A 23,288-nucleotide genomic window follows, 5' to 3' on the forward strand; every position below is an offset into this window, starting at 1 on the left:
GAAGGAAGGAAGGAAGGAAGGAAGGAAGGAAGGAAGGAAGGAAGGAAGGAAGGAAGGAAGGAAGGAAGGAAGGAGGGAAGGGTCTATCAGAACAAACCAGCCTCTAACCTGTGGATGACCAGAGCCAAACAGAGCAGGCTAGAAATAAGAGAGTCAGGAATCAAACAAATTATTTTCAAAGTGAGGGAAATGACTTGTAAGCAAAGAGGGGAATTAGATACATGTGCCCTTAGTGGGGGAACCCGCTTTAGTGTAACTGAACCTTGATTTATATATCTGTGGCTAGACAGAGTTAAACAGTATAATGCAACAACAGTAGTGAGACATAACAGCAACAGTGAGGCAAGGTTGTCTAGTGACAAAAAGTCCATTCATAGCAGGGTTTCACATCTGGGCCTGTTGGTGAATGCCTGAGCTCAGGGACCATCAGTTCATCCAGAGGGTGAGCACAAAGGATTGTTGCTATGCCAACCTCAGAGCACAGCTTGCTTGCTGGACCTAAACTCCAGAAAACAGGGTGTCTCCTAATAGTATTTTTTAAAATTTATTTTAAACTTAAGTACAAAATAAGAAAAGAAAAAAATTGCCATATACACAGTGGAATATAAGAGAGGATTCAATATAAATAATGAATTTCCATTTCAGGAAAACATTGTTTTCAAAGCTGTCCAGCTTTTCTTTGCCGCCTTGTAGGTTTCCTTTTGTTCTTTGCTGTGCATTTTTACTTTACTTTTCCCCCTCCCTCCTCTCCCCCTCCAAAGAAGGCTACAGTTAAGTGTGGATATATATATATATATACACATACATACATACATATATACATAGATATCTATAAACATACCCATATATACATATATGTAAGACCATACTATGATTGTCATCTGTTTCTCTGAAGGTAGATAGCATCTTCTTTCATAAATCAACCAATTCATCATTTCCTACACCACAGCAATATTCCAACCCAATCACATTCTATCTGAGAGATTGCTTATGAAAGTTTTTTTTTTTTCCCAATTTTCTACATTCCTTCTATTCTTGGCTGCATAGGTTTTATTCATACAAGAAAATTTTAATTTGAAATAATCAAAATTATCCGTTTTGCACTTCAACAATGCTCTCACCTTATAATATGCTTTAAGGTAGGGGTAGGGAAGCTGCTGCCTCGAGATCACATGTGGCCTTCTAGGTCCTCAAATGCAGCCCTTTGACTGAATCCAAACTTCACAGAACAAATTTCCTTAACAAAAGGATTTGTTCTGTAAAACTTGGACTCGATCAGAAGGTTGAATCCAAAGACCTAGGAGGCCACATGTGGCCTCAAGGTTTAAGGTCTGATACTACAGAATCTGCTTCCTCTACATCTTTCCCCCCTGGTTCCTTTGAAGTTCCTGACCTTTTGTTCTTCTAAATGAATTTTGTTATTATTTTTTCTAATTCAGTAAGATAATTTATTAGTAATTGAATTGGAATGACATTACAGAAATAGATTAGTTATATAAAATTGTCATCTTTTTATTACATTGGCTTTACCTACCCATGAACAATAAATATTACTTTAATTATTTAGATCTAACTTTGGTTGTATAAAAAGTGCTTTATATTTATATTCGTATACTTCCTGTGTCTGTTTGGCAGGTACACTCTCAGGTATTTTATACTGTCTAGCTATTTTAAATGGACTCTAAAACAATATTGAATAATATGGCTGACATATAGTGTAGTTTCCCTATTTTTCTCTTTCGATTGAATCTATTTTAGCTTTAACTTTGTCGGAAATCATGACTAATCCTGCTTTTTTCATGTAATAAATTCTACTCCTGACTTTTATTTCATGTTTATGTGTATCTGTAATTTTTATAGCATTTCCTGAAAGCAACATGTTGTTGAATTCAAATTTTTAATCTATCAGTTTCCTTTTTATTGATAAATTCATCCCACTCACATTCGAAACTATAATTATTTGTATATTTTCCTCCATCCTATTTTTCCTCACTATTGTTCTCACATTATTTCCATCCCTTACTCCTCTGCTTTACTTCTAACTTCTGTCTTTCCCCCTTAACTTACCTACTCACCCCTCCAAGAATCCCTCCCTTATCGTCTCCCTCCACCCTATCCCCTTGCCCTCTTATTTCTTTATGAATTTAGAAGACTTTTATGCCCTTCTAGATATATATGTTGCTCCCTCTTTAACCCATTCCCAATGAGAGTAAGGTTTCAACACTATCCACCCTCTCCACTAGCTTCTTCTATATCAATTTTTTTCCCTTTTTGCCTCATTTGCACAAGATAACTAATCCTTTTTATCTCTCCCTACACTTTTTTTCAGAATCACCCCATTGTACTCAGCTCAGACTAAGCCTTTCTTTCAAACTACCCAAATAAAAATGATAGTCATAGAACTGATAATATTTTCATATATAAGAAGTAAACAATTTGACCTTATTGAGTCCCTTATAATTGGTTCTTAATATTTACTTTATATTTCTCTTGGATGTTATATGTTGAATTTTCCCTTAAGTTCTGCTGTTTTTGTCACAAATACCCTTTTAAAGTTTTTCAGTTCGTTAAATATCCTTTTTTTTTCCATTAAGGATTATACTTAACTTTGCTGGGTAAATTACCCTTGGTTGTAACCCCAGCTCTTTTGCTCTGTGAAATACAGTATTTCAAGACGTACAGTCCTTCAACGTAGTAGCTGCTAGGTCTTGTGTAATCCTTATTGTAAGTCCAAGATATGTAAATTGTTTTTGTTTTTTTTCTTTTTGCTTACAATATTTTCTCCTTAACGTGGGAGCTTTGAAACTTGGCTATGATATTGCTGTAAGTTTTCTTCCTGGGAATCTCTTTCAGGGGTTCTAATAGTATCTTGCTTTACAAACATTAGCTCATTTAATCTTCATAATGACCCCATGAGGTAGTTACTATTGTTATTCCCATTTAACAATTGAGGAAACTGAGGCAGACAAGAGGTTATGACTTGCTGAAGGTCATACAACTAGTAAGGGGCTGTGGCCTGATTTGAACTCAGGCTTCCTTGAATCAGGTCTCTCCCTACTCCAATCCATTGTCCATTCAGTTACCAAGGTGATTTTTCTAAAATGTAGGTCTGAACATATTATCCCCACTCAGTGATCTCCAATGGCTCTCTGCTACCTCCAGTATAAAATATAAAGTCCCATTTAGCCTTTAAAGCTCTTTATAACATGGCCCCTTCACCTCTCTCCAGGCTTCTTAGTTCTTATTCCTTTTTCAACACTCTGTAGTTCTTAACATGTCACTCCTTCTGACTCCATGTCTTTGCACTACCTGTCCTCCATGACTAGGGCACTCTGCCTCTTCACCTACAGCTTAGTTTCTCTGGCTTCCTTCAAGATTCATCTCAAATCCCACCTTCTGCAGGAGACATTTCCCAGTCCCGCCAGCTCCTAATGCATTCCCTACCAAGTTATTTACATGTTGACTTCTCCATAGAATGTATGCTCTTTGAGGGCAGGAACTATTTCTTGCCTTTTTTAGTGTCCCCCTGGTTTACCATCTCCTGGGCACATAATAAGAACTTAATAATTGATGAGGGATACAAATAAAAAAGCCAAAAAACAATTCCTGCCCTCCATGAGATTACATTCTAAATAGGAGAGGCAGTGCATATAGGGAAGTGATCTAACAAGAAGAGGCATTTTGGATTGGAAAGTTACAGGAATAATTAATAGAGCCATAGGGGAGCAGATTGATACACCTTCCAGTAACAATGGCAGTGCTGATTGGATTATGGTTCCAGGAATCATAATCCTTTTTCCATATTAGATCATGATAGATCATAGATTTAGAGGTAGAAGAGACCATCTCATACAACCCCTTCATTTTACAGATTACTTTGCACAGTCTCCCCTCCTCCCCCTTCCCATCCCCAACTGGAATACTCTCCCCTATCAGCTATACTTTTTGGAATTCCTTACTCCCTTCAAGCTCTTACAAGAAGGCTTTGCTGCTATACCAAGTTGTTAGCTTCCTCCTTTCTTGAAATCAGTTTTTATTTATTATGTGTGTATGTATGTATGTACTTGCTTACCTATATACAAGTGGTACCTTCTACCCCAAAAGAATGTAAACTCTTCAAGGGCAGTCTCCTTTTTGTCTTTATTCCTAGAGGCTAGCATAGTCCCCTACACACAATAGGTGTTTTAATAAATGCTCAATGATCTTAGAAAAACATGGAAATGTTACAGTTTGTGGTGCTGGAAACCCCAAAATGCAAAGGTACAGGGCAGGTCTGCCTGAAAGAATTCGACCACTCAAGCCTTCTTTCAGTCAGAGTAATGAGATTTTATTATAACACCAGTTAGGCAGGCAAGAGTTTTAGTAAATCTGCCCTAAAGTGATGCCAACAGAAGTGGGCAAGATTCCTAGTGAGTCTGTGCAACTTAATGGGGGTAAGACTGAAACTTATATACAAGAAAAGACAGTGAGAAGATCTGGATGGGATTAAGGAGTGGCAAGTAGCCTGGGGTGGGCCAGGTGCAAACAACGAAAAGAGTTAAGTGGTAGGGCCACAATGAAAGGACAGTTAAAAGGTTTAATGAGTATCTAGGTAGACTGGGATGGGCTGGATGTCTCAGGCAAAACACCAGGGACAGGGTTGCTGAAATTTGTGGGAAAGTTCAGGGGCTTTTAGGGGTCCAGGTGCCAAAGACATGGTCTTTTCCTTTCAGGGTTCCTATTGCCCCATCAGAAAGACTTGCATGAAATAATGAAGAGAGAAATAAACAGAACCAAGAGAATGCTGTATACAACAACAGCAATATTATTTTAACAACACCTTTGAGCAAGTAAGTCATTTGGACTATTATAAATACCCAAATTAACTACAAAGGACATATAAAGGAAGATGCTATCTGCATCCAGAGAAAGAACTGATAAATAGAAGTATGTATAGAAGGATTTTACATTTTATACACACACACACACACACACATATTTGTGCCTAATGGTAGGCATCTAGGGGAGAGGGGAAAGGGAAGAAAAAAAGAAATTTACATGATAACTTTATTATGTATTTAAAATGGATAGCAGGTATAATAGATAACATAATAGATGTGCAGTTTGGTATGTAATCATCTTTTTTTAATTATACTGTTATGGAAATGGTTGTTTTAGTCCATAACTTAAAAATAAATTTAAAAAAATAAAATAAATGCTTGTGGAATCTAATTGAATTGATTCCAAAGCTCTTGTGCTTTTCCTTTATACCACATTGCCTCTGAATTTCATCTCCCTCTCACTCCAGCTCTTAGCACAGTGCTCTGCACACAACAGGTGCTTTAAAAAGTTTGTTGAATGAATGAATAAATGGTGTTCAATGAACGAAGAGACTGGTTTATGTTGGTGGGGAAATTGAGAAAAATAATTTTTTTTTAGCAGAAAAATACAGGAGTGATTTTGCCTCATTCCTCCTCTCGCCCCGCCCCCACTTCTCTTTGCCACTTATGTCTCTCTAACCATGAAAACCCCAACTATATCCAGTGTGGTGTACCCTGGGTCCCAGCAACATGCTCCAGTATAGAAGGGCACTCGGACGGTCCTAGCTTATAGACTAAGCAAATTTAGTAGAGAACTAGCCTTCCGAACCCATCCAAAAGGGTTAGCAGAGAACTATAGAAATGCTAAACAGTAACAGATCTCCCAGCGGAACACAATGTGGCATTAATTGTTTGTGTTCTTCGCGGTCCCTGCCCGAGACCATCCCCCCCCCCACTCCTCCTTCCAGCCGGCTTCCCTTTAAACCCGACTCTCCCAGATGCCAAGAGAAGGTAAATGAGGAAGGGGGTGGGGGAGAGCAAACTACTACTCCCCCTAAGAAATTAGGATCCGCCCGCTAATAGAAGCGGAGAAGAGGAAGGGCAGGAATGGAGAGAAGGAAGAAAGTGGGATCCCATTGGCTGGAAGGGGGTGTGACGAAGGGAAGGGGGCGGAGATTTCCCGGAGTGATAGGGGAGGGGTAGAACTAGGAGGAGTGGGAGGGGAAAGCAACCCCAGTTCAGTTTCTGGTGCTGTGCTTCAGGGCCCCCTGAGAGTGGGACAGGATCCCAGAGAACGAGGTTCTGGGCCGGCCTCTTTCCTTGCTCTGTTGGCTGGCGGGAGGAAGCGCTCGCCAGCTGGACGCCCCCTCCCCCTCTTCTGCCTCGCTGCCACCCCCACTCCGGCTGGAATCCAGCTCTTGCATTTTCAACTGTTGGGTTTAGCTCTTGGGGACTTTTTTGTGTTTGTATATTTCTTCTTCATTCTCCTTTGTTACTCCGAAAACCCTTCCAGAACTGGAGGGAGGGACGACTCGGTTCTCATGGGAGGCAGCTGCCGCTAAGTACCCCTTCCTCAGCCCTGAAAGTACTCGAGGAAAAAAAAAAGGCTCCCCCTACTCCCCACTCCGACCCGTTGCCTGCTTTCTCTCCGCTGTAGCCAGTTGCTACAGCTCGGGCTTCATTGATGCTTAACGGTGAGTAGCAGGGGGTGGGCATTGGGGTGAAGGGGAAAGCGCCGCAAGTCACCTATCTGCAGAGACCCTGAAGGGAGTTACAAGGATTAAAGATTAAACCCGCGATTCTCCTGGGTGTTCCTCTTTCTCCTTTCTCCCCCCGCCCCAAATCTGGGCCAAGTTTTCTAGGGGCACAGGAAGGAACAGAAATACACCCAGCAAGACGAACCCTGTCTGCCCCACCAGCCCTTGAGATCGGGGGAGATCCCTGGCTTCCCTGAGATCTATGAGAGGGTCTGAGCCCACCTCAACCTAAATGTGAGCCCGAGTGGAAGGTCTACGACCTGAGCAGAGCCCCGGCTTTGTTTCCCTGCTTCCCTCCCCAGTCCCCTTCCCCCTGCCTTTGTGCTCTCCAACTGTCCTTTGTTGTGGTTGTCGGGAGAGTTAAATCCAAGCATGGGCTGGGATTCTTCCTAGAGGGAGCTCAAGTTCTTGGCAAGAAACTTTGTTGGCAATTTAAAAATATGTACAGTATACATATGTTGCTGTAGGACAGACTCTCGCCCCTTTCTTTGTTGGAGCACCTTTGCTACCTTGCTTCCTGCTTGGAATATCTAGAGAAGATGCCTACCAACGATCGTTCGAGCTTCTTGGACGAGTATGGCATTTCATTAGTTTGCCTCAAGCAGATTAAGGATAGTTTCTGTGTTGTCTTCTGGATGGAGCCCCCAGCTTAAACCCAGGGCCAAAGTAATTTTTTCCTGGCTTCTTTGCTCCCCCTGAGATCATTCATTTCAAATCTGTGAGAGTCACCAAGTTCCTTGCAGATGAAGTTTTGTTTTGTTTTAACTTAGAAGGCAGTGTGAGAGCTAGGGTTGTCTTTTTAATAAGGAAGCAGCAGCTTTCTTAGCAGACCAATATAAACGGCTGAAATAAAAGTAGGAAGAGCATTTATATATCTCCTTGAGGTTTGCAAAACCTTTTAAATATGTTGTCTCACTTGATCTTCCCTATACTGTGGTGAGTGCTATTATCCAGATGAAGAAATTGAGGCAAACTGAGGCTTAGTGACTTGCCCAGTCACAATTAATGGCTGTGTAAACCTGGATTTGAACTTAGGCCTTTCTGTTTCCAAGTCCAATGCCCTATCCACTCACTGTCCCACCTACCTGATACTTGAAAGACCATGGTTAAAAACCAACAGATTTCCATTCTTCTGAGTATTGCTGGATGGGTGGCTAGTGAAGAGAATATTTCCTTAGGTTCCTGCCAGATCTTGGATTAATGATTTCAAGAAGGTTTTGTTTTAAAGTTAGGATGAGGGAATGGTGTCCGTGTCCCTTCTCCATTCTTCTTCTCCCTCTTCCCCATCCCAATCTACTTCTCAGAAAATTAAGCAAACTATGATGGAAGAATGGAGCAGCACTAGATACTGCCCAGAAATCCGGACTAAAGAAGATCAGCCTTTACCAGTTTCCCTTCGCTCCCTTTTTGGCCCATCTTCATGACACCATCCCCTCTTGCTCTGCCTCGGGAAGCTGAGACACTCAAAATCTCTAGGATCCTACTAGGAAAGCCCCTCCAAGCCATAGGTAGTTGGGGATTCAACAGAACAAAGCCTGCTGGGAAAGAAGTCAACTCTGTTGTAATCATGATCTTTTGGTCTCCTTTCTGGAGTTCTTAGCCTCATTTCCCTCTGAGGGTTTGGACTCCCAAGGGTTCACTTCTTAAACTTCTCAGTTCTTAAAATGACCAAAGGAACCAGCTCCGTGTATGTCAGAATGAGGTAATTCATCTTGTGTTGTATAAAACATCTGAGGCCCTCTACTTCCTGTTTTCTGGGCCCGGAAGACAAAGTGTTCATCTAGGCCTTTGTTCCTGGACAATAGTTTTCATTCAATTAAATTCAGAAAACTTTAAGCACCTACTGAATGCAGAGGAGATACAATGTGGGAGGAGAGACCGTGGGCCCTTCCCTCTAGGAATTTACCACCTAGGAGTTAGGGTGGAGGAAGATATAGACCCTGCCTGCCCTGAAGGAACTGACAGGTGAATATACCGGTTAGGACAATACTGGTTTGAATGTGTTAGGGATCAAAGATTGAAACAGATGTAGTGCACTAACAAAAAAGTGAGCCTTTCAGGTGTGGAATCCCAGAAGGCTTTCTAGAGACACCTGAGCAGGATCCTGAATGAAGAGACACAGTTGACCACCAAACTCTTCTCAATCCCCCAAACTCCAGCCTTAAGGGGAACAACTCACCTCCAAACTATAAGGGTGGACTGAAGCACTCTGGGGCCATTGAGTCTGTAGATTCTATCCCCACTAGAAAGCAGTAACAAACCACTCACTATCCATGCTCCAAGAGAGGTATATGGAGAAGAAAACAAGATCTCCACCGACAAGTTGGAAGGTTCTTGCAGATGATAGGATTTGGCTCACAAAGTAGGCAATGGAAAAAAATAAATAAATAAATAAAAGTAGGCAATGGAGAAGGAAGTGGTAAAGGACTTAAGTTCCCAGAGGTCTTTTTTCCAAATGATATGTCAGTTCTACTTTCTTTCTATCCCACTCTCCTCTTGAACTTAACCTTTGCTATCTCTTTAAAGATACATGCATTCAGAGTCCCAAAGTCTTAATTCTTGAAGGCTTCTTATTATTTGTATGTCCTTGGGCAAGCAACTTAACCTCCCTTGGACCTCAATTTCTTCATCTATTAAATGAGGAGAGTTGAACCATGTAGTCTCTGGGGTCCCGTCTATCTCTAACAGAGGTTCCCAAACTTATTTAGCCTACCACCTCTTTTTTAAAAAAATTACTCAGCACACCCCTGGAAATCTACTTTCTTTAACCCTTTAACAGTTGTTTTTTTTTTTAATTTTCATCATTTCAAAAAAATACCACCCCTCTGGATCGTTCCAGCGCCCACTTTGGGAACCTATGCCTAAAACTATAAGGTTTCTGTTTCCTCCAGTTGACCTACCTGCCTCCGCTTCTATTAGGGGGAGAAGAATTTGGGTCAGTCCTAGACATCAGTTAATAGAGTATAGTTATTACTAAAAAGACCTCATCCTTTTGGTTATAAGTTTTATGTTGACCTCATTTCTGTAAGAACCCTGAGCAGTGTTATAGCAAGATGTATCTATTAGGGGCAACTAGATGGCGTAGTGGTTAGAGCACTGACCCTGGATTCAGGAGGACTTGAGTTCAAATGCAGCCTCAGACACATAACACTTACTAGCTGTGTGACCCTGGGTGAGTCACTTAACACCATTGCCTGGTCAAAAAATAAAAAAAAAGATGTATCTGTTGTTCTAAGGTTTCTAATGAAAGCTTCCCCTCACCTCTGCCAGGGATAGATGCAGAGAGATGAAATAAAATCAACAACCTCTCCTCATAAAGCAGGTGCTAGCAGGCCACTTTTTTTCTTAGAATATCCCCTCAATCATTCCACCAAGAAGCATTTATATACCAGGCACTCTCAACAAACCAAAAAACCCTAGAACTTTTCATCTGATCCTTGCTCGTCCAATATAATACACCGGCTTTTCTATGTCTGCCATAATGGTCAAATATTAGCTCCTTAAAGGCAGGGATTATTTTATTTTATTGTCTTAGCCCAGTGCCTGACTAGGCAGCATGACCTAGCAAACAGGGAGCTCATCTTGCAGTCACAAAGAGCTAGGTTCAAGTCCTGTGTCTGATTTGTGACCATGGGATAGTTACTTCAATGCCCCAGCAAATTCTCAAAAAATAAGTCGCAGACCAATTTCCTATCTGTGGTCAAGGGAATTTCCACATTAGAAGTTTTGTTCATTGAAATAATAGGTCTAAATTTTGGCACCCTTTTCCCCTCCAAAAACAAAAGAAACAATCCTATAGTGTCTGGCACGTAGGATCTGAGATTTAGAGCTGGAAGGAACCTTAGAGAATAGTGAGTACACATACACACACACACACACACACACACACACACACTCTCTCATTTTATAGATGAAGAAACTGAGGCACAGAGAGATTAAGTGACTTGTCCTGGGTCACAGCTGGTAAGTATCTGAAGTAGAATTTGAATCCAGGTCTTCCTCACTCCAGCCACAATTCCACTGGGTCATCATTGTCATGGTGGTGTCATTTCAGGGGAGTCCCACTCCTGGTAAAGATACTGGAATTTCCTTCTCCAGGTCATTTCACTGATGAGGAAACTGAGGCAAACAAGGTTAAGTGACTTGCCCAGGGTCATGAAGCTAGTAAATGTCTGAGGCCAGATTTGAACTCAGGAAGATAGTTCCTAACCCCAGGCATGGCACTCTATCCACTGCCCTACCTAGCTGCCCAAATTATACCTAGCAAAGGATGCCTCTACATATCAGACACTTAACAAATGCTTATCGAATTAAATTGAATTGCCTCCCCAGATGGAAATTTTCAGCTTCTCCACCTTTCCTCTTCCTTTGTCTCCCTGTATGAGACATCTGTCCCATCCGTTAGGGAGAGTGAGGAAAGGTTTACCAGGTGTCCATGGGGACCTGTGGAAAGAAGTTAATACAAGTCAAAATCAAGAGATGATCATGAGTTAATCCAAATAGCTATGACTTCACTCTCATCATGCATATTCCCCCAGTGGTCTGGTGTCTAATCCTGAATTAGTCTATGATCTGGAATGGGTTATCTAACCAGCTTTGGTTTTCTTTTTTATCCTTACCTGGCTGGCAGTGTTACAATCCTTCCTGGAAGCATTGGGATATCTTGGAGGAAAGCTCTCATTAGGGGTCCCTGGAAGTCCTTTAATTCTGATTTGTTAAGGATAAATGTGCTTAAGTGATCAATCGGTGACTGGAGTATTTCCTCATACAATCTTGTAAGGTGGATAATGCAAGTATTATTTCCATTTTGTGGATGAAACTGAGTAGCCCAGAGAGGTGATCTACCTTGCCCACAGTAATACAGTTAGTTTTTTATTTGCCTGTGGTCATATGGTTAGTTTAAGAGCTCAGCCTTCCTCATATGGCTAGTTTTAGGGCCAAGACTTGGACCCAGGTCTTCTGACCAAGGCCAATATAAACAATGCAAGGAAAAACTTCCTGGCTTCCTTCAAGTCCCAGCTAAAGCCTCCCTTAAAGCCTTACTTTCTACAATAAGCCTTTCCTGATCCCCCTTAATGCTAGGACCTTCCCTCTGTGATTATTTATGATTTATCCTCTATATATCTTGTTTAGACATAGTTGTCCAGTATCTTCCCACCTAGGGGAGGGTAGGTGGCTTAGTGAGTAGAATTCTGGACCTGGAGGCAGGATGACCCAAGTTCAAATACAGCTTCACACACTTACAAGTAGTGTGACCCTTGGAAAGTCATTTAACCTCTGCCTGTCTCAGTTTCCTCAACTGTATAATAAAAGTATAGCAATTGCCTCCCAGGGTTGTTATTGGGATCAAATGAGATAACATTTGTAAAGCACCTAGCACACAGCAGGCTGTTAATAAATTCTTGTTTCCTTTCCCCCCATTAAACTGAGAGTTCCTTGACAGTAGGGATTTTCTTTTGCTTTTCTTTGTAGCCCCAGAATTTACCAGTGTCTGACATATAATAGACTTGGAATTAATGCTTGTTGTTCAACTGAGTAATGGTAAGAGTTATCCAAAAGTAGAAATGGGCTCCTTTGGGAGGTTGTGGGTTCCCCTACCCTGGAGGTCTTTGGGCAAAGGCTCAATGTCTGCTTTGGGGTGTTTCATAGATGGGGTTCTTTCCAGTTATGAATTGGACTAGATCAAGGCTTCTTAACTTTTGAGGGTTGTGAACCCTTTGACAGTTTGGTGAATACTATAGACCCCTAAGAATATTATTTGTTGCCTATGTTCACAATGAAAGAAATGGTAAACTGCAGTTAGAGGTTAGTGAAAAGATTTTTTTCCCATCCAAATTTGTGGACTCCTTGAAATCTATGCACAGATCTGTCCACAAACCCCATGTTAAGAACCCTAGTCTCTTTTTTATTCCATACTCCATATTCTTCTATTATACCACCTGCTGTAACAAAGTGAAGAGCCAATCCAGGCTATCCATCAAGTCTGTTGTTCAGTCATTTTCAGGCCTGTCCCACTCTTTGTGCCTTCATCTGGAGTTTTCTTGGCAAAGATACTGGAGTGGTTTGCCAATTCCTTCTCCAGTTCATTTTACAGATGAGGAAACTGAGGCCAAGAAGGTTAAGTGACTTGCCTAGGATCCCATGGCTAGTAAGTGTCTGAGGCCAGATTTGAATTCAGGTCCTCCTGACTCTAGGGTCAGCACTCTATCCACTGCACCACCTAGCTGCCCCAGATCCATTCAGTCAGATAGCTTCAACATCCTTTTCTAACCAACCTTTGGCCGGACCAGCTAGCCAAGAGAACAATCTAATAATGGTAATAACTAATATGTATATAGGTTTGCCATTGCTTTACATATTTCTTACCTCCTTTGATCCTGACTGGAGATTCCCCTGCTTCTCTCTGCCTGCCAAGGGTACCACTGAGTCCCATGAATTCTATGGTCATGCTCTTTAAGTTCCAACTATGACATTATCTCATTCTCTCTTTCCAGGATGTGCCTGTGGCCTGGGATTGATCTACAACAACAGGTCGTGCACAATGCCCCCCATCAGTTTCCAGGACCTTCCCCTCAACATCTACATGGTCATCTTTGGCACAGGCATCTTTGTCTTTGTGCTCAGCCTCATCTTCTGCTGCTACTTTATCAGGTGAGTGGAGTAAAGAATAGGAGAAGGCAGTTTCATTGGAGGGCTTGGGGAAGCCCCTCTTCAAGATTCAGGGACTTGGGCTATGTGTGTTTCCCTGATGCTGAGGCTTCGCCTGTTCTGTCATCTGTAGTTTCTTCGACCTCTCTTGCTCTGCTTACCTGGCCCTGTCACGTTATTTCAGGGGGTTCAGGAGGTCACACCACAGCTTGTCTGCTTCCTGACTCCTGGGTTATTGTTCTAGGGGTACCAGACTCTGGCTTGTTGTGATGATGTTAATGACACCCTAAGAAATACCCATCTCCCTTTTCCCTCCTCCCATTCCCTCAGAGGGTGACAGGAGGCAGATGGGCATTAGTCACACCAATGGTACCTCCCCCTGTACTCCTGAGAAATCCCTTCCCTTTCACCATTGGTCCAGGGGCTAATTTTAGCAGGAAGATGTCTGGGGAGCATCTTGTTTATGCCTCCTTCCGAGCCCTTATTTTTGAGAGAAAAACCAAGAACACCACTTGTTTCCTATTGCTCTAGGAACCAGGAGAGCATGTGAGGTTGTCAGGACCCAGAGGCCCAGGAATCCCTTTTCATTGAGCTGTAGGATTGGAGGGAGAGACCATACCTAGTTTCTCAAAGGGTCTTCTCTAGGAATAACCTGCACATGGGGATGGACATCAGAACAAAGCATGTGTGCTGCCTGCTGGGATTGAAGCCAGTCTCTACTCAGATGCTCCAGAGAAGTCATGGGCACTGGGAAAGATAGGAGGGGCAGTAAGATAAGAACTGCAGAAGAAGAGACTAAGGACCCAGGATAGCTAAGAAGTAGTGGACACATGCAAATTTAGTATTTGAGACCTGGGTTTGAATTCCAGTTCCGTTACTAGCTGACATTTTGTAAAATTATTTAATTTCCATATACCTATTTCTTCATCTCTATTGAGGGATTTGGCCCAGGCAATTGCTAAAATTCCTTCTGCCCCTAAATTCTATGAATTTAGATTCCTAAATAGGCTTTTGGACACCTCAGATGGAAGAGGCTGCTGAGAAAGGTACATAAGTCACTGACCGAGAGAGAGAGACAGAGAGAGAGAGAGGAAGTATCCTTGCAGCCTGTACTATCTGCCACAGATCTGACATTACTTCTTTGCCATCCTCTTAACTTGTAACTTTTCACATGCATGTCCCTAAGCCTGAAATTTTCTAGTTTAGGGTTTCTGCAGACAAGATCATGAAATCATAGAGATGGAAGGTACCTTGGAAATCATTTTGTCCAGCCCCTCTCAAAGTGCAGAGGAAGAGAAAGGTCCAGAAAGGAAAATTGACTTGTCCTGGGTCACACAGCTAGTTAAGTACTCAAACCAGGACAACAATCCAGGTCAAGACAGTGGTTTCTTCTTTCCTCTTGTACTATTTATTTGATCCCAGTCATTTGGGAGGGGGAGACTGAAGAAGAAAAAAGAAAGAATAACATCTGTCTTACTTCTTCACAAGTGGCTCTTTTTCTGTCCCAACCCACAGTTTGTCTCTGTAAAAAAGAGATAGGAACACCCTGCTCTGCTGCCCACCTCCTAACTACGAGCATTCTGAGGAGGAAAGATCATCTCAGGGAAGTCCCCAGAGAGAGAGAGAGACGAGCTAGAGAAATACCACAGATGATTTATTTATCATGGGGCCTAGTGGACTCTGTGAAAACCAACTCTGTTCATGCTTCTGCCTCCCACCCCACCCCCACTCTGAACTGTAACTAGTAGGGTAGACTAGAGAATGGAGCCACTGGCACAATATCCTGGAAAGAACATTAGCCTAGGGAGTCAAGAGATTTGTGTTATAGGCCTGGCTCTGACACTATCTAAAATGGGAGACCCTGGGAGTCATACTTCTGCCCTGGGCCTTGGTTTCATCCTCTCAAATGAAGGGTTTAGACTAGAAGATTTCTAAGAGAAAGTGGTAGTGTGATGTAGGGGACTGAGTGCTGCATTTGGACTCAAGGCCCAAGTTCAAATCCTGTCTCTGACTACTTATCACCTCTGGTAATAAGTAATTAAGTGCAAGTCACTTGATCTTCTTGGGCTTTGGTTTCCTCAACTGCAAAATGAGGCAGTTGACCTATGACCGCCAAGGTTCCTTCTAGCTTTGGCTCTTTGATGCTGGAGAGACTTTTTTTTATCCGCCAAATCCTATAATCCTCTTCTTTCCCTTTCCCATCTCCTCCCTAAACCCTCTCCCCTCATGAGGCAGTGGAGTAGTTGGTTTGGGTGGAAGATGGGCTTGAAGGACCCAGGAGTACCCAGCAGTGCCTTAGGCAGGCCTGTGACTGAGGGTTGGCATTAACAAGGCACAGAGGGGAGCCTGGGAGAACCATGTGTCGCTGGCATTTGTCTTCACCATTTACTGCTTTGGCTAAATGTAAAAGAACAGCTGACTAGCCACAGGACGCCAAAACCTGCCCAGTCCTCAGTGACATTAATACCACCTGTCCCTGAAGCAGCAACCTTCCCAAATGCTCATCCCTGTTCCCCTGACAGCATAGCTGCCATTGGTGTTGGGTGGTTCTGGGGTCTGTGTGTGAGAGAGACAGACAGACAGACAGAAAGAAGAACAGAGACAGGCAGAGAGAAGGAAGGGAGAGGGGGGAAGAAAAAGAGAAGGAGAAGGGAGAGAGGGAGTGGGGGAGAAATGGAGAGATGGAGAGATTGTGTCTGTATGACTGTGGTATTTTATGTGTCTCTTTGTATATGTGTGGGAGAATGGTGGCTTGTGCGTATGTGTATATATATGTGTGTACGGGAGAGAGAGTGGTACTTTATGTGTTTCTATGTCTATATATAGAAAGAGACTAGGCATAGAAGCCACTTCCTTTCCAGCTTCTCAGCTTCCTTCTCAGCCAAAATGGGACCATGACCGCCTACCCCTAAACTGATGAGCTCATCAACACACAAGAAGTCCTTCTCTGGTTCCCCTTCTTCCCTTTCTTTCCCTGGCTCATTCTTCTGGCTTCCCTGAGGGCCTGCCTGCCTCTGCTCCCCAAGCAGGATGAGGGGGACATCAAGGCAGGAAGTGGCAGGAAGGGGACAATTATGGGGGTGGGGGACCGGCCTTATTGTTTCTGTGGGAGGAGAGGAGCCTGCTGACTGTATTTTTAAATGGTCCCATTGAAACCAGAGGTATTTTTAGATGCCGTGCTCATCCGACAGCTGAGAGGGCCACCTGCCCAAAGCTGCTGGCACTACATTCCCAGTTTGGTACCCTGCTGCCCTCGTTCATCCTGTCCTTCCCCCTCGCCGTCCCCTAGCTGAACCCTTCCCAGAGTAGAGCCTGCTTCCTTCCATTCCAGCCAGCAAGCAACCTCCCCCACATTCTGAGAGGTAGGATTTATCCTGTTCTCCCCTAGTGGCAGCAGAGGGTAAGGGCTAGAGGGGCTCTAACAGTTGCCTTGAGCCCAAACTTTCACAGAGCAAAAGACAAATGAAAGATGCGTACTGAAAGAGCCAATCCTCAAATCCTGAGACTGGGGGTCTAACAAGCTGCAGGTAGCCAGGGCTTCCCACAGCCTCTCAAACTACCTGGTGGAAGTACTGTGGCTGTTGGCTGGCTGATTGCATTTCCCGTCCCTCCCAACTTTGGCTGGCAGAGTGGGCTTTGCCATGCCTTCTACCATCTTCCCCTCCTCACTCCTGCCTTGCTGAGTTCCCCCCTTATCCTTGTCCTGGGCCTCTTCAACAGTTTGAGCAGTTGTGGGAGTGGAAAACTGACTCTGCTTCCTTAGGAATCACCAGATAAATAACCGCTAGATAACCTAGTAACTCTCTCCCTCCCCTGTTTCTTTCTTTCCCCAGCAAACTCAGGCACCAGGCACAGAGTGAGCGGTACGGATATAAAGAGGTAATATGAGCTTTCTCTACAACATGCATACGCCCCAAAACCTTTGTCCTCACATCACTTTTGCTTATAAGATTAGTACCCAAAGTGAACATAAAAGGAGGCAGACTCTGGAGGCAAAGGACTTGGATTCAAATCCTACCTTTGATGCTGATTTCCTGTGTGACTGTGGACAGGTCACTTAACCTCCCTAGACCTCAGTTTCCTTACCTGTAAAATGAGAGGCTTAGATGAAATAGCCTCTAACATCCCTTTCAGATTTAGGTCAAGAATCCTATGGACAAAACTTGAAATCTCCACAGTCTATCACACTTATGGCTTGCTCTTAGGCAGCCTTGGTGTACCCTGGAGGTGAAATTCCCCTTTAGCCATTTCCATCTGCCCCAGACATGAGAACCTTGGAACTGAAGCCATTACCTGTTGATGAGAGGGAGAGGCAAAGGGATTCTACTGTCTGGGAGCACAGCCCCTTTCAGAGGACCACTTTCCCCATCTGTATCTTCATGGAACCCTGTGATTTCATCATCAACAAGCATTTATTATGCACCCTACTATGTGTTCAGGCACTATGTTAAGTGCTTGGGATACAAATAAAGGCAAACACAGTCTGTGCCCTGAAAGAGCTCATGTTCTAATGGGAAGACAACATCAAACAGCTGTGTGCAAACAATACATAGAGTGTAAAGGGGAGATCATCTCAGAGGAAAGGTACTAGAATAGGGGCAGGGGAACAGGATTGGGAGAGGGCTTTTGCAGTAGGTAGGATATGAGCCAAGTCTCAGCCAGGAGACCAAAATGAGGGGGGAGGGCATTCCATGCCTGGGAGACTGTCTGTGAAAAGACCAATTTTGGAAGATGGAGTGTCATGTTCACAGAACAGCAAGGAGGTTACCACATCATCACTGGAGAGTATTCTCAGGGAGGAGAGAAATGGAAGAAGACTAGAAAAGGGCCCAGGTTATGAAGGGTTTTAAAAGCCAGACCTAACAGTTCTTTTCTTCCTTTCAGGTGGTGCTAAAAGGTGATGCCAAGAAGTTACATTTATATGGGGTGAGTGTATTGGGAAGGGGAGGCCTCAGTTTCCTCATCTGTAAAATGAGTGGGAGAAGGGAATGGCAAACCCTTCCAGTATCGTTACCAAGAAAACCCCAAATGGGGTCACAAAGAGTTGGACGTGACTGAAAAATGACTGAACATGCCTAGTTTCATGAATTGTTCTGATGGGGAAAAAAGTCATTCATCACCTGATGACTAGTTTTCTGGTGATCAGTCTTTCTCCATTTAACTGGAATGGTCCATCACCAAGCTCCCCTTTCTAACTTGGTAGAAACTGCCAGTCTTTTGTGCTCCATTTGGCATAGCCTTAGAGAACACAGTCACTTTCACACCATCATGGAAGCATCAGAGTAGGACTTGAGTGGAGACATTCCTTCATTTATTCAACAAACATTTGTTCAACTCAACAAATAACATATTTAGTAACTGCCATATGCAAGGCCAAGTACAAAGGCCAAAGTGAAATAGTGTCTTTCTTCAAAGAGTTTACATTCTATTTTCTACTTTACATACAGTGCAATGTGCTGAGAGTGATATAGTTTAGATAAGACAGTCTCTGACCTCAGGGAGCTTACAGTCTAGTAGCTTCTGCCTAGTTCAAAACAGTAGGTAAATTTATAAAACTCATTACATGATAAAGTTGGAAATAGATATTAATTCTAAAAGGGTTTTTTGTTTGTTTTTCAGCAGATTTAAGGATAACAGAGCCATTAATAGCTACAAAAAAAGCTGGGCTATCTATATACCTTATCTTTAAGGTTTAAGTCAGTCTTAGCTGTGCCACATCCTTGGAGGTTTGTTTTTTTTTTTTTTTTTTAGTAGAATACTGAGCTAGAACATGATATAGCAGAAAGATCTGGAGTCAGAGGCCTGGGTTTGAATCCCAAATCACTATTTATCACTATGTATGTAATTCTGGGCATGTTATTTCAGTTCTCTGGGGCTCATTTTCCTCATCTATAAAATGAGGAAGTTAGACTAAATGACCTCTACCCCCCCCTTCCAGCTGTAAATCTGTGACCATGGATCAAACCCAACATGACAATTCTTGCTCCCTCCCCTACCCTTTCCCTTAGATCAGTCCTTCTCTCCATCTGATCCCTTACCTTAGATGTTCTCCCCTGGCTAACCCATTTCTGTCTCTTTTCTGCTCCATCTCACCAATAACCATAGGCCAGGTTATTCCTGTATCTATTGCATATGCACACATGCTATTGACTCTAATTTACTGTTTCCAAATCAATCCATCTGTTTACCCACTTTAAGTCACTCTGAAGAAGTTCATAGTTTGCTGAAACATTCTCTTTTGACCATTTTTTTTCCCCTTGGAGGGTGGGCGGTGGTAGAGGAAAGATGAATGATCTGTGTGTCTATAAACAATATACACACAGAGTTCTTCAGGGAGTAGGAGGTGTAACTAGACAGATGGCTGAACAGACAGGACTTCCCCTCACCCCATTCTCTCTTCTCAGTGAGTTCTATTTTGTACTAGCAGTGAGCAAATATCTTCTCCCTTGGCCTCAGTTTCCTCACATGTAAAATGAGAGGGTTAGGTTAAATAGTCCCCAAGGTCTATTCAGGCTCTGAAACCTGTGATCCTAAGTTCACAGATAAGTCTTAAACTCCAAAGGGTAAAGGTGTATTCTTCCAAAAGGGGAGACTAATATGTCCTTAGGCTATACATCTGGCCTCTTATCCTTCCAGGGTAAGTTCAGTAGTTTCCTAGTTGAGGGTAGGGTGCAGGTGGTGGAGCAGGGAATAAAATGCTCTAAGTTTGGGCTGAGCGGAATCTTAAAATTCACATTCTTCTCTCCCCCTCTGTCCACAGCAGACTTGTGCTGTCTGCCTAGAAGACTTCAAGGGGAAAGATGAGCTTGGTGTGCTACCTTGTCAACACGCTTTCCACAGGAAGTGAGTCATCACTATGGGGACCTCTGAGGGTATGTGGGGGGGGTGCCTATTTAGCCAAGATAGACATAGTGCTTCCCAAGCAACCCCCTATTTTCCTCCCCACTGAGATGGAGGATGGAAGACAATGAGGAAACCTGTTTCTCCTACAGTGCTCTTGGCCCTGCCTCCAGCAGGCCTCTGCCTGGTCTGGGATCACTGCCATGCCAGGCAGTCCTGATGGTGGGGAGGGACCAGAAGGACTAGGGCTAGTGTTCTGATACATCCACAGTGTTATGACATGGAGTCAGGAGACATGGGTTCGAACCCTAGCTCTGCCACTTACTATCTGTGTGACCCTTGGCAAGTCAAATAAATACTTGTATTCTGTGTAATAGGTATAATCCAGGAGCTACCTATTTCACAGGTCCCTTGCAGGGAAAGTACTTTGGAAACCTTAAAGGACAACAGAAATGTTAATAAATAACAATAATTAATATTTTTTGCTGGATATTTTGCAGGGCGATGCTGGGAGGCTGGGCCAGGTAGAGAGGAGGGTGGTAGCAGGAAAGAGGAATGGTGGGATGAGGGTGGAAGTTCCTAAGCTAAGCAGTGAAATAAACCTGTGTCTCTACCTGCAGGTGTCTGGTGAAGTGGCTGGAAGTCCGTTGTGTCTGTCCCATGTGCAATAAACCCATTGCTGGCCCCCCAGAGGCCACTCAGAGTATTGGCACTCTCCTGGATGAACTGGTCTGAATACAAACTTTTCCCTAGGACTCGGACATTTAAATGCCAAGTGCCTGCCTGGTCGATTCTTAAAACTGCATGGCCCACAGTGTGGCAGGTGCTCCTTGGAGGCTATCCCTTTAGCTAGAAAGAGAACAGGCAAGCTGGTCCTTGCCCTTCCTTAAGAGGGGGCAAAGTCCAGAGTCTCCTCCTCCTCCTCCTCTCTCCCCTCTACAGTACTTTTGACATCTCCTTCCCTGCTCCTCTACCTTGTAGGTGTCACTCACAGGTCAGGGCTGCTGGGTTGTGGTACCAGACCTTCTGCTTTGTCCCTGGCTGTAGAGAAATTAGGCATCTCCTGACACAATGAAAGGTATGAGTCTGAGCTAAAAAGGATCAGGGGCTATCAGGGAAATCAAGGCCCATTACTCTTCAGGGTGACCAGGACTAGGCAAGTCACTCACCCCACCCAGGCAGAAACTTCATTAGATTCTCACTGTTGCTCCCTGATGTGTGTATGGGGAAGGAGGGCAGAAACAAGCAATGGGGAGGAAGGGATAAAGCAGACCCTGTCCCCCTATTGTTAATTCTCCCTCCCTCTTTCCCCACTTACCTTCAAGCAGGTGTCTGGATGAAAGAAGGGATAGAAGGAGTAAGGCCCAGGTTGGGAGGTGGGGATGGGGGGGTGGTAGATAAAAGGGGAGTTCTGCCTATGGCAGAGATGGTGGAGGGCCAGTAGGCTACCTCCATATTTTTTTTTTAAAGTTAATGTTTACATTGGACCTTCAGAAACAGCAGCTGGCTGGCTGAACTGACAAAATGTAGGAGCAAGCACCCTGCCCAGAGCTGGGATCTGTGGTGCCACCAGCTTCTTAACCTGCCCTTTTCCCCACTTCCCTTAGTTACTCCTAGAGCTCCTTTTCCCACCCTCCTGGGTCCTGAAGGGTTTGGTGCATCTGCCAACAGAAGATGCATTTACTACAACCAAGGTGATTTCCCTGGGGACAGATGAAAGTTGGTGTTTCCTGAAAGGGAAAAAGGGGTACGGGGGTGCAGTGCTGAGGAGGGGAGGAGTCTAGAAACCTTGGTGGGACCAGATGCCCTTTTCTCCTTTGTAAATAGTATTTTTATACCTTAGTCTCCTCACCGTCTCAGGCTCTGTACATGGGACACTTGGGGAGTCCCATTTCTCCCCATAGTGGGTGGGGGGTGGGAAGAAGGGTGTATGTAAAAAAAATAAAAAAATAAAAGCAGATTGTCTAACTCTGTTGTTTCTGTAGGTGTGGTCAGAGCCCATTGGGAGGAGCCAGAATTGTAACTCCTCTGATGATAATTAAGGAAAGACAGAAGCACCCCTTCATCTTAAAGCTGTCTTCATAAAAGAAATTATGCTATTAGCACTAGGGTCACCTGTGTACACTAGAACGAGATTGTCACCAACATCCAATAAGAATTCATAGACATGAAAGATCCATCTATATTGCCTTGTCCTAGAGAAGAACATTGGATTTGGAAGTCAGAAAAATCTAGTGTGAATTCTATCACTTACTGTAATTTGGGCAAGTCACTTAACTGCTCTGATCAATTCATTCCACTATCTATGGTCCCAGCCCCTCAAGACCTGGACAGTCACCAACAGAGTCCATCTTGGGGGACAGGCCCCAAATTACTTCCACTCAAGTTGTGGAAGACATCAGAATATAGCTCATGTCTAGGTCACCACAGATGTGGGGAAGAAGAGTTTCTAGATGCTATGTAATCACTCAAGGTTACAACGGAGACAGGATGATCTTTCCTCCACCTTACCGAAAATGCAAAAATAAAATAAAGGACTCAGAATGGCCCAGAAATAATTTTTCTTTGCTAGTAAGTCCTGACTTTCCCTAGGATTCAAAAGTCCAGAAGCAGGGTGGTACAGTGAGGAACTCACTGGTTTTGTAGTCAGAAGACATAGGTTCAAATCCTTTTTTTTTTTTAAACCTATGTAATCTTCTAGAGGCCTCAGTTTCCTCATTTGCAAAATAAGGGCATTGGATTAGATGACCTCTAAGGTCCCTTCCAGCTCAAAATCTAAGGTCCTCCAGAATGAGCACTACCCTATAGTTTGAATTCTTCAGAAAAGAAAAGAACTTGGAAGTTTCTAAGGAGGTTAATACCTCCTGTTCCAGTGAGTCCTTATCATAGCACTATTAGCATTCATACTACCCTCTGAAAGGAAACAAATGGGGTTTTGAGAGAGATGGGTGTTATTCCCCATCCCCTCAGACCTGCACTATTCAAATAACCCAAATTCATAATTTCAGTGGGCAAATTTCAGGGGTTTTTTTTTGCTTCCCCAAATTATGGTTTAGAAAACTGCTCTGCTCATTTAGGGGGGTTCTCACTTGTAATTTCTCTACAAGAGTCTGGTACTGCCCAGGAATACCCTTTTTCTCAGTAATAGTCTCACTCATCAAACTTTCAGACTTGGGCTTGCAACTGGTATAACTCCTAAGGCTGGAAGAGCCACAGAAAATTCCCTTTTATCACTAGGATGGCA

The 23,288-nt window shown here is 43.4% G+C and overlaps 1 protein-coding gene across 2 annotated transcripts; it reads left to right on the forward strand.

The window, feature by feature from the left end:
• The first annotated feature begins 6,022 nt into the window (after positions 1-6,022).
• RNF122 (ring finger protein 122) lies at positions 6,023-22,002 on the forward strand. 2 transcript variants are annotated; one of them, XM_027865632.1, is made up of 6 exons: positions 6,023-6,493; positions 13,051-13,207; positions 17,038-17,083; positions 18,089-18,130; positions 19,965-20,047; positions 20,665-22,002. In XM_027865632.1, exons 1-6 carry the CDS (start codon positions 6,484-6,486, stop codon positions 20,777-20,779), a joined length of 453 nt encoding a protein of 150 aa, XP_027721433.1. In that variant the 5' UTR covers positions 6,023-6,483; the 3' UTR covers positions 20,780-22,002. The 2 variants fall into 2 exon arrangements, with proteins under 2 accessions (XP_027721433.1, XP_027721434.1); XM_027865633.1 differs by having other exon boundaries at positions 19,968-20,047.
• Positions 22,003-23,288: the final 1,286 nt, after the last annotated feature.

Source organism: Vombatus ursinus, unplaced genomic scaffold (assembly GCF_900497805.2).
Source record: "Vombatus ursinus unplaced genomic scaffold, bare-nosed wombat genome assembly UNPS02014778.1, whole genome shotgun sequence".
Taxonomy (NCBI): domain Eukaryota; kingdom Metazoa; phylum Chordata; class Mammalia; order Diprotodontia; family Vombatidae; genus Vombatus; species Vombatus ursinus.

What these genes read in the sequence shown, in the direction of transcription:
- RNF122 (XM_027865632.1), top strand. An exon ending in TTCTGCTGCTACTTTATCAG is followed by an intron (nt 13,208 to 17,037) that starts GTGAGTGGAGTA and finishes TTCTTTCCCCAG; the next exon opens with CAAACTCAGGCACCAGGCAC. An exon ending in CAACACGCTTTCCACAGGAA is followed by an intron (nt 20,048 to 20,664) that starts GTGAGTCATCAC and finishes CTCTACCTGCAG; the next exon opens with GTGTCTGGTGAAGTGGCTGG.